The sequence below is a fragment of the Zeugodacus cucurbitae genome, chromosome 5 (assembly GCF_028554725.1).
Source record: "Zeugodacus cucurbitae isolate PBARC_wt_2022May chromosome 5, idZeuCucr1.2, whole genome shotgun sequence".
In the NCBI taxonomy this organism is placed as follows: Eukaryota; Metazoa; Arthropoda; class Insecta; order Diptera; family Tephritidae; genus Zeugodacus; species Zeugodacus cucurbitae.
Genome location: NC_071670.1, coordinates 37,131,825 through 37,143,674, shown reverse-complemented (window position 1 = coordinate 37,143,674; position 11,850 = coordinate 37,131,825). Strand labels below are relative to the sequence as shown.

Genomic DNA, 11,850 nt, shown 5'->3' with positions numbered 1-11,850 from the left:
GTTTATTTTAATAGAGTTTACCTGTTTATCGATTGCATAGAGAGTCCCGCCATGGCCGTAATGGTTTCCGATTCATCGTGTTCAATTTTCAGTGCGTCCAGTGCAGATAAACCGACTGTATGGGCCAAACGGCGTACACATGGCCAATGTTGTGACTGCAATAACAGTAAATAAATAATATTTAAAATACATAATATTTGCAAAAAAGTTGAATTAAAAATAGTTTTCGAAACTTAAATTTTGATTTTATATTATTATTGCGCCTCTCACCTGTATTGCAATCGTCTTCTGCAGCGTGTCTATAGCATTCTGACAAGGCGGCCTATTCAGCTCACTTTCCGCGATCGCAGATAATGGATCGCCGAGCAGCGCGCGTACACATTCCTGCGCAGAATCACAAATGGCGGGTAAATCGTAGCCACCCTCCAGCGCCAACACCACTTTGCCATCGGCCAATTGCATTAGTTCACGCGTCATTAGGCCAAAGCAAGCGGGCGACACCAAGTAACCGCCTAACGGTGGTGGATGACCAGCAGCTGCGTCGAAACCAGCCGACACCAAAATAATATCTGGATTAAAACACTTTGCGATTGGCATCACAATTGTACGGAATGCAGCAATGTATTCGGCATCGCCCAGTGGTGGATCCAAAGAACCCGACCAGGAGATGTTCACATTAAAACCAGCGCCGGCGCCAACACCGCACTACAAAACGAAAAGAAAATAAATTATAAAAGAAGATGACAAGTACAAAACATTAATGGGTCTTTACCTCAGTGGAGCCACCAGTGCCGGGGAAAAAGTTACCATCGTCATGCCTGTGTATGGACAAGTACAGCACATCGGGATTATCATAGAATGCCTGTTGTGTGCCATTGCCATGATGCACATCCTAAAACATAGAATAAACGGTTTTAAGTAAAAATCAAAAGCAGTTCACAACATGCACGCACCCAATCCACGATAAGCACACGCTTCATTTCTGGCACGCGTTGACGCAGCAATTTCGCGGCAATCGCAATCGAATTGAAGAAACAAAAGCCCATAGCCAAATTGGCTTCAGCATGGTGGCCCGGTGGTCGCACAACCGCAAAACCGTTCTTAATATCGCCTTTGGCCGTTTTAAAAGCCAAATCGATGACACACCCCGCCGCCATGCGTGCAGCAGCGGCAGTGTGATCCTTATTCCAAGTGGTATCCAAATCCACACCGTAACCACCGCAGGAGAGACGCACAAAGCCCAACGCCGGCGGACTGTCCAACTTTTGTCGATTCAATTGACACGAACTCGAAGCGAAGAGCATTGTGTGTGCTTCGGTGTGTACCGTTTGCAGTTCCTCCAGCGTAGCTTTACGCGAACGCAGACGATCGCAACGCTTGGCCAGATCGGTTTCGATTAGACGCGCCCATATGCTCTGCAAACGACCGCTGTGCTCCGGATGTACGGAATTATCACCACAAGTGCAGGCATGTTTCTGCATCAGATTATCATAGGCGAGACCAGTGGTTGTTTTGTGCGTTGCAAACTCGTTTGTCAGTTTGCCACAGGTGGCACCAGCAATCGCAATGGCCGGCTGTATGGCAGGTAAAGAGGAGAAGGCGCTCGATGCGGCCATTCCAGTTGGCGCATGCTCGAGCACTCGACGTCGATGGGGGACTGTGAGATTAACTGGCGGTATATGATCGGCTGATGAGGATGTTATGATTGGTGGCGCATATTGGCCGGTATCTGGCAGTTGGCTGATACCATTCGGACCCATATGCACCAGTGGACTAGATAACGTGCGTGATAGTGGACGTATTAAACCACGAGCTATTGAATCATCCATCTGAGGGAAGGAAAATGTATTTAGTATGCATACATATAGACCTTAATGCTGAGACCTTAATGCAGTCTTAAGCAATAATTTACCTGCAAAGCTTGTCTGTATAACAGCTCCCTTTGCTGTTGCAGGTACTCCTGATCGCGCAACTTGCTCGGTGTATTGGGCATGCAGGCCCCGAGTGGTATATTGGTGGTCTCTGGCAGATTTTGTGAAGTACTCGTGGGTACAATACTAGTGATGACGGTCTTTGGTGGCTTCTTTTTGTCCGTCAGATCAATTACTTCAGCCGCATCTTCTTCCTCCTTGAGTTGGGGTTCGCGATTGGCACTGCTGCGGTTGATCAATGTTTGCCGTATCTTTTGTGTGACCAACATATGCGCCTGCTGTTCCGCCTAGAACGACAAACAGAAGAGGTCGAGAATTAGTTAATTAGAACATATATTCGAAATTTTAATCAATTATAAACATCTGTCACTTTTGGATAAGTAACTCACATCACTGTTTTCGTAGTGCGTCTGTCCAACGCCTATCTGACCGGTGCCGGTTAACATTGGATGACCCAACGGTAGCGGAGCTGATTGAGTACGTCCCAACGGGCGGTGACCTTGCTTATTGAGGTGGGCATGAGCCACTTGGGCATCGGTTATGGGCTGACCGTACATCGAGGGTGAAACACCAACCATTGGTGTGACGGGGTGTAAAGTACCAGAGCCCAACACGTTGTGATTGTGTGCGCCAGCGCTACCAGCCGGTAAAAGTGTTGAAGCGGCGTGTGCCATAGGTGGTAACACATCACTGGCCAAAGAGGCTTGCGACGATGAGGTGGACGTTGCCGATGCCGAGCGCACTACTGGCGAGGGCGTCGGTGGCAGCACACCACTAGCTGCAGCGACAGCTATCGATGTGGCATGCGACTGTTGCGGCGGCGGCGGCGGGTGTGGCTGATGACGTGCGAACGGTATCGCCAACGGACTGTAGTATGTAGGCGCCGCCAAAGTTGGTACATGTTGCCGCAGTGCAGCCAGCATATTATAGTTGCTGACATTCGCTTGAGCATGTGCATGACTGGCCAAATGTGGACCGCCAAGCGGTATATTCGGCATGGATGGTGAACTGAAGAGCGAGAGATCATTTATGCTGCTACGCTGACCTGGCTGATATGGGCCACTCTCTTCGTTCTCCTCTTGAATCGGTGCACTAGTCGGTGAGCCACGACTGCCCACCACACCGGCGGAGAGTGTGGACGATGGAGGTGAATTCGGACCCGAATCCGGTGTGCTGCTGCAATCTGTTGGTGGAAGATAATTAATTTATGTGCACGAAATTTGCTTGAGCTTAATGATATAAAGCGGTAATTGTATTCATTTGTAGTTGTATTTGTAATTATTATGTAATTAATATGTTCTTTAATAGGTTATTAATTCAATTAGTAATACGAAATCGAACAGTAATCTTAATTGAAGCATTAAAGACATTCAAAGCATTACAAAACAAATTGGCAAGCATTCAATTTCAGTTTTAAGGACGAAACATGTAAGCTTCTGCTTAAAATCGAGATGCTTAAATTCCACAAATATGTATATATTTATATAACTAGAGTCACAAACCAGAATCCACAGCGTCGTAATTACAGTGTAATTTATGCATTTATCGTGTGCAATTACAGTTGAAATTTACTATATTTGCACAGTTATTTATAAACATTGGGAAAAGTAGTTTGAAATTACCACTTACATACATTTTATTGATTCTTAGTACTTACTTTTCCATATAACTTATTATCTTTATTTTATATTAAAAACTACTTGCAACTGCAATTTCTTGATTACAATTATTTCTAGCATTCTCGCTTGTTTTGTTCTGTTTTGCTTTTCGTCTTTATATACACACATACATACATACACATATACATTACATAACAAATAGTGTTAAAGCTTGGCATAATACGTACTTGTTAAAGCGGAATTTTGCTTCTGCTGTCTTCGCTGCAATATGCGCTCATGCCGACGTAGCACAGCTGGACCACTGATACGCTGCTTGCGCTCAATAACGCTTTGCTTTAGACGTAGCTTCAGCAAATTTGGTTCGGATGCTGTATGTGAATATTATTTGCCAGTGGTTATTTTTAGTTTCGAAACTTGTGTATATTTTGCTTTTTTTTCATACTATACAAATTTCCATAAGTTATATGTATTGAAAAAAAAAAAATAGTTTTCATACTGCTCTAGAGTAGTAAGCCTAATGGAATAAGATACTAAACATTCTTTTTTTGAGGGTTTAAATACATTTGAACTTCCCTAACTCGAATCACAATAATTCACAAAAAAAAAAATTCAAGTTAGAGACTTTCAAGTTACGGAAAGTAATTTGTATGAAATTTGACTTATATTGCCAATTCAAGAGCTCGAGATATGGAGAACTTCGAGTTATGGAAGTTCAAATGTATTTTTAATCTGATTGAAAATTTTCATTAAGTTAAAATAAATCAAATCAATTTGGACTGGTCTTTCATATACAAAGAAACCCTTCGTGACTATTCCTACAACTAGATTCGCTTGTCTCTTTCTCAATAGCATATGACTCTCATTAAATCTAACCTAGAATAATGGTGAACTTTAATTATTCTCAACTAATCGGACTATTTATTTTCTGACTTTAATTATTTTCCAACGCATCGGATTTCCATAGCTTTAAACTTTTTTATAAATGAAAGCCCAACATTATAGTGTTGAACTTGATTCAAATATCGAAGCCTTTTAAAGGTATGTAGGTCGGCTCCCAACGGCATTAAATGATATCACAACTTAATTGTTAAAGAAATAGTTCACCCCAATACGTTTCTAGCCTTCATGAAATTAATGCAAACAATTGTTACTCATACGTCATGACGCTCAAAATCCCCTCATGTTATTTTTTACCAATAGTACATTTTTCACATAAAGAATTATGAATAATTATCGTTTGATTTATGCCGCGAATTACTATATTATATATTCTAAGAAGTCAGAAGTAAAGAAAAGTTAATGATTAACTGTTTTCTACCGCATGTAACAGTTTAAAGTAGAGCAAATCACTAATCATCATTATATATTCTTTTATAGGTCATGTATACTTTACATTATTATCCTTAACTGCTTAATATTAATAAAAATATGCTCTTTACACTTGAAAAAATGAATTCAATATTAATTATATATAACAAAACAACAACAACGCATAATTTAGTTTTATTAGGAAACATCGAAGCAGCAGTATTTTTATACATAAACACAAGTACAAACATACTCACATGTAAATTATAAACTGACCTATTAATAAGGAATATACTGTCTAAATAGAAAAAAATTATTCAATTTCTATTAAAAAATTCTTTGAACAATTTAAGTAAATGCTATGGACGAGATCTATATTAGTGTTTCTAGCAGTTACTTTGAAAATATTCACAGCCTAATGCTTATTTCCAGCATATACTGATAATGTTTCTAATATGTTGGCCACAACTGTACAGTCGTTTACAAGTAAAGAAATTATGCTAAAAGATGTTAAGGGTTTTTCAATAGAAAGCTACAAAAGTAGGGACCGATAGGGACAGCAAAACGACGCTATATTGTTCTCTGCTCTTTTGACATTTTTCTTCAGTTAGGTTTGCCATTTCATTATGGAAAGATATAAAGGGTGATTTTTTAAGAGCTTGATAACTTTAAAAAAAAAAAAAACGCATAAAATTTGCAAAATCTCATCGGTTCTTTATTTGAAACGTTAGATTGGTTCATGACATTTACTTTTTGAAGATAATTTCATTTAAATGTTGACCGCGGCTGCGTCTTAGGTGGTCCATTCGGAAAGTCCAATTTTGGGCAACTTTTTCGAGCATTTCGGCCGGAATAGCCCGAATTTCTTCGGAAATGTTGTCTTCCAAAGCTGGAATAGTTGCTGGCTTATTTCTGTAGACTTTAGACTTGACGTAGCCCCACAAAAAATAGTCTAAAGGCGTTAAATCGCATGATCTTGGTGGCCAACTTACGGGTCCATTTCTTGAGATGAATTGTTCTCCGAAGTTTTCCCTCAAAATGGCCATAGAATCGCGAGCTGTGTGGCATGTAGCGCCATCTTGTTGAAACCACATGTCAACCAAGTTCAGTTCTTCCATTTTTGGCAACAAAAAGTTTGTTAGCATCGAACGATAGCGATCGCCATTCACCGTAACGTTGCGTTCAACAGCATCTTTGAAAAAATACGGTCCAATGATTCCACCAGCGTACAAACCACACCAAACAGTGCATTTTTCGGGATGCATGGGCAGTTCTTGAACGGCTTCTGGTTGCTCTTCACCCCAAATGCGGCAATTTTGCTTATTTACGTAGCCATTCAACCAGAAATGAGCCTCATCGCTGAACAAAATTTGTCGATAAAAACATTTCGAACCGAACACTGATTTTGGTAATAAAATTCAATGATTTGCAAGCGTTGCTCGTTAGTAAGTCTATTCATGATGAAATGTCAAAGCATACTGAGCATCTTTCTCTTTGACACCATGTCTGAAATCCCACGTGATCTGTCAAATACTAATGCATGAAAATCCTAACCTCAAAAAAATCACCCGTTACGATCCAACAAGGAGTCGAAATTATTAAAATTGAGTACCGAAATTCGAAGTCAGTGGCCTCAACTTTAAGAGCACTACTTCCGTCATAATCGTCCTGTCAGATCAACAATTGAGCGTCTAGTGGAAAAAATTGAATTCATAGGTACAGTATAAAATGTTTCCGTGTCAATGAGACAAATAAGTGGCCCCTAATCAGTCTTTCACACGTCGTTCTCAAGTGTTGGGCATCTCTGTGACGTTGTTATGGCGAATTTTGCGAAAAGATCTTGACCTACATCCTTACAAGATCAAATTGACGCAAGAATTGAAGCCGCCTGACCACCATAATCGTCGTATGTTCATGAATTGGGCTGAGCAACAACTTGAAAATGATCCGGATTTTCATTGAAAAATCATCTTCAGCGATGTGGCTCATTTCTGGCTGAATGACTTCGTCCATAAGCAAAATATAAGTACTCCATGAGTCACCATTGCCTCCCGCAAAAATTACGGGTTGTTCCGGTTTATGGGCCGGCGGCGTCTTCCGTAATGATCAAGTTACTGGGAATGGGAATTGCTACCGCTCAATGATAACCGAATATTTTTGGCCTGAATGTCACAATCGATTTATTGAAAACCAAGTTTGGTGAACGTGTTATCTCATGAAACGGCTCAGTCAATTGGTTGCCTCGATCGTGCGGTTTGACGCCGTTGGACTATTTCCTGTGGGGCTACATTAAGTCTATGGTCTATGCCAACAAGCCAGCGACGATTGATGAACTTTGTAGGAATATCTAACGTGAAATTGCAGCAATATTGGCTGATTCATGCTTGAAAATCGTCGAAAGTTGGCTTGAGCGTCGTCTGGACTTCTGTACGCGTACCCGTGGTGGCCATGCAAAAGAAATCAAGTTCTTCACATAATGGCAACGAATATATGTACTTTCGATCTTATTGAAAAATCCCTTACTTACGAATACTATGAACTACATAATTGATAATAATAACAATATTTTAATGAATAAAATTCCTGGCGTTCCCTGTGAGTATGTACAATTGTATTTATAGTTATATGTATAAAAACACTCTGCGGTTTTTCGTTATTTTAGCATTATTTATGTTATTAGAATATTTAAAAACAACAGAAAAATCATAACTCATTTAAACAAAATGAAAATACAAGGCGTGTACTTAGTTCCAACAAAAAAAAAACATTCGTAATTCCATGCGTGGTAGTTCTTGTTTTAAATGTTTTGTTAAATTTTAACATTATTCTTTGAAAAAAACGGTTCCATAACTTAATTAAAAAATACAATCATAGTAATTTGTATAAGCGAGCTGCTGTGATATCTGCAATTAATAATGACTTGCCTGTTTTTCGTAGAGGAAAATCAGATTCATATTTCAGAAATGATGATGGGGGTTGCGGTATTTTATATGGATGTGAACTGGTTAGAGAACCGGCTGGCAACGATTCACCGGACGAGCTTTTCACTACACCTCTGCTGGCGCCCACAAAGTAAATACAGAGGAAACAATGAAATGAAAAAAAAGAATGAATGAATGCATTATAACATAGGCACATTAGTGACACATTCGGCTTAACAACGTAATGTTTGTGTATAAACAATGTACCTATTTCTGTAAGGTGACGTCGTCGTTATGCCATTGGAGGAAGCCGCCTGTTTGCGGTTAATTAGAAAGTTCTGCAAAGAGAAGCAAAAAAAAAATAATAACAAGAAAACAAAATAAATAAAGTCATCGAATAATTTTTGTCACCGCTATTTATACATGTGTCAGCACACACAAAGCACACTGTATGTACTTTATTACATATATATATATATGTGTATACATATCTACAATACATAAAATGCAAATAATCGAATCGTTTGGTTTACTTACATTTAAAATTTGTTTGACTTCGGGACTGGCGTTGGCACTGCAGTTTTCCTTACGCTTAATTACCTCACGCTCACGCCGCTCGCGTTGCTGCTGCTCCTCGGCGGCGGCGGAAAGTCTTTGTTCTCGTAGTTCCTGGAAAGCGCCATGTGAATGCACCGCATACTAAATAATTACAATAGGTTCGAAACAGTTTTGATTTTCGTTTTGTTTTTGTATTTTTGTAGTTTTTGAATTTCAATCATGTATTTACATTGTATGGAAATTGCAATCAAATTTATTAATATCAAAGATGCCGTAATTTTTTTCTGATGTTGTTAGTGCAAATTGTGCATAATTCTATTCACATAATTTATTTACATATACATACATACAGACGTACATACATTTATAAAAATATATCGAATCATATGGAGCTCTATATGCTATATACTGGCCCTCAATACATATCCTTCACAGATACGTACGTAATTTTTAGATATAGATGTGTAATGATTTTTAATGTCTATCGAGTTCATAACTGAAAGATGAGGCACAGCATCTGAGCGAATTAACGTATGATAAAGTATTTTATATGGATCAATATGGTTGTTAGCATAATGGGGAATGCTGGAGAGAAGTTAATCTTTGTTTGGATATAAATCCGGTTTCATTCAGGATTTATATAGAGACACTATTGTCATAATAACGAAGGTTCATTTATAATTTCAAATCCACGAAAAAACTTTATAGGTTGAGAATTTGGAATAAACGACTAACTAACCTAACTTTATATCTAAGATTGTTATCAATAGCTACAAGGATCCTTTTCAGATGCTTTAAATAAAAAGTTAGTTAAAGATCTACAAACCTAAATAGAATGAGTTTAAAAACGAATCTCTAGAACTAACGGGTAATTTTATTTATACGAGTTGTTTTCAATGAGGCAAAACTTTTTTCGTAGTCCGTCTTTTAGACAGCTGTTACTTGATTTATACTCAGTTTGGTTTGCCATTACATAATAAATAGACTTATCCCGAAACAATGTTTGTTGTTAACATCACATATGGCCTCAATAGATTGCAAAAAGTGATCGAAAATTTGACTTATTTTCTTGCCTGAAATTTATTCAGTGTTTTTTTAGATGTATCGGTCAGGGAATACTTTTTTCGTGATTGAATTGTGCAGACTTATTACAGAGAGACCAATTGCTGCAAAAATCGGTCGAATATTGGTCCTTTGGGTTAGAATTTATTTGAGCCAGACGCAACATTAAATTATATGCATTTTATTTGTTCTCGAAAACCAGATGTCTAAAAAACGCCCTTTTACTACTTATTAATTGTTTTTCTCTTTTCAGAAATGATGATTTTTTAAAGCACTTTCAAAAGATGGTGGAATTAACTCTGCGAAGTGATTCAACAGTATTGAAGTATATTCGTAAGAAAATTGTTGGTTGAATGTAGGAAAATCAATGAAGTACAGTCTTTGCCGCCGATTTAATTATTATTTTTTATGTAACAATTTCATTTCAATTCCTTAAATTACGAATGAACTGTAACACAAGAAATAAAAAATAATCATATAAAATTCGTTCCAAATTCTTGGTTTCAGTTGAAATTTGATTTTGTTTGGAATTTTTGAAGAACTGTGGGGGAAAACACTTCATCAATTTGCTCTGATTTAACGAAAAAAGATTTAACTCTACCGTAAAATGATATAAAGCACTAAAATTTTTACCGAAAAAAATGATAAATTGAAATAGACAATTCAGTTCTACGAGTATCAATAACTTACTACTCATACGAAGTTAAGATTTGATAACATTAATATTAGAGAATAATACACAATCAATCAAGATTATTGACGCTTGACGTCAACCAAGCCTACTTTTAGGCGCTATGCATAGGAAAATGTTTTAAGGGCGTAGCAAAAATGGTTACCAATGAAAGTTAAAAAAGTTGAAATAAACGATATGTATTTATATGCATATGTATACGTTCGTTTATATGGATATGTATATGTTCGGGTAGTAACTCACCTGGTACTTTTGCTCCAACTGCATTTTGTGTCGCAATTCCAGCTCCTTCGTCTGTTCATGAAATGTATGGAGAAGCATTTGTTTCTGTAATTCCTGCTTCTTTTTCAGCTAACATGCAAATAAATTAATTATGAAAAATAAAAGATTTTAAAATGATTTATATATATTTTATATTTTGTATTTTGAATTAATTATAGAATTTTTAAAAAATATATATGAATAACATAAACCTACAACATTACCACCACTTAATCGAATACATGTATATGTATGTTTACAAAAAATGGATTATACACAAAATATATTACGCACACATACATACATTCGTTTTGATTTCATCAGCTCTTTGTGCTTCAAATTTAATCATTTTATTTTATCAAAGTCTAAAAATACATTGGCAACACATTCTTTCATCGCACTACTATGTTTCCATGACCTTAAATCTATACTCATATAAATACTACACGCATACACACCGCGACGTGTGCGTGTGTGTGTATTTCAATTTCACGGGTAGCGCGTGGCGAAGCCGCAAAAATATTCTTGAATTGTTGGGTATTTTTATTTTTTATAGCCACAAAGTGTATGAGTGTAGAAAGGAAATAAATTATACTCGTTGAAAAATGTTTTAGATTGAGATCTCCATACTGATTCAGGATTTTAAAAATAGCATTCCCAAACGATATGTTCCAATACAATATTGATAGCAATTAACAATCTGATATTTATTTTAATGCAATTTACTTTTAATATATCCAGACGAAGTAAATAATATAAGATTACGTACCATAGAACACTGTAAGAACAATTTTTGTCTTCTTCAGAGCAATTTCGACGGATGAAAACCACAGTTTCGTCTATTCTTTGATCTCTAAACGATCGCAGAAACTTTGTCGGATTACTCTAAAACAGAGTCGAAAACTTCTCTGAAGTGGTCTCACGGTTGTGTTTGTTGTTCGGACAAGTAAAATCGGTCTTTTGAGCTGCCTATTCACACACCTTCTACCACCAAGCGTCTACCAATATGATATCGTGGACTTTTGTTAAGTCATCCGCAGTGGTCGGCGTTTTTGTGGCATCTGTGAATGGCTCATCAAAAACCGGCGGTCATCTCGAGAGCAGAGTCACACTATTCGGTGGCGACGTGTTCTTTGATTCACTGTGAGATTTCCGTACCAAAAATGAGAATCTAATGAATGAGATTGCTCTTTTCATCAAGAAGATGACCTGTCATATACATATATATATAAACAGATAACCGCTGACTAATTGGAGTATCGGTGCATACTAGTTGTAAAGTAGTTAATAACTAGTTCATACCACTGCGGGCAGTTGGACGCATCAACTTCTATGAATTTCAACTTTGATTTGAGCTGCCCGAATGAAAGTCATTCAGATTATTCGGAGTCTTTATGTAAGGGAACACATACACAATGTACATTTATCAGTCATTTGGTTTATGGCGTTTCAAGTAAGTTTTTATGCGGTTTTCGACTGACCATGATTGTCTTCTTAGA

At 37.5% G+C, this 11,850-nt stretch overlaps 1 protein-coding gene across 15 annotated transcripts in view; it reads right to left on the bottom strand.

Moving 5' to 3' along the window:
- LOC105218290 (histone deacetylase 4) overlaps nt 1-11,850 on the bottom strand; it is a 40,521-nt gene that overhangs the window by 2,533 nt on the left and 26,138 nt on the right. For 7 of the 15 annotated variants that reach the window (XM_054231611.1, XM_054231608.1, XM_054231609.1 and 4 more), the window contains 11 exons: nt 10,334-10,441; nt 8,317-8,478; nt 8,047-8,117; nt 7,783-7,916; nt 3,778-3,918; nt 2,321-3,114; nt 1,913-2,218; nt 954-1,829; nt 773-892; nt 271-705; nt 22-155 (listed from right to left, as the gene is read on the bottom strand). In XM_054231611.1, coding sequence (XP_054087586.1) covers nt 22-155; nt 271-705; nt 773-892; nt 954-1,829; nt 1,913-2,218; nt 2,321-3,114; nt 3,778-3,918; nt 7,783-7,916; nt 8,047-8,117; nt 8,317-8,478; nt 10,334-10,441 — 3,281 coding nt within the window. The remainder of the gene's footprint in view (nt 1-21; nt 156-270; nt 706-772; nt 893-953; nt 1,830-1,912; nt 2,219-2,320; nt 3,115-3,777; nt 3,919-7,782; nt 7,917-8,046; nt 8,118-8,316; nt 8,479-10,333; nt 10,442-11,850) is intronic. The other 8 variants (XM_054231614.1, XM_054231620.1, XM_054231616.1 and 5 more) reach the window with 6 other exon arrangements.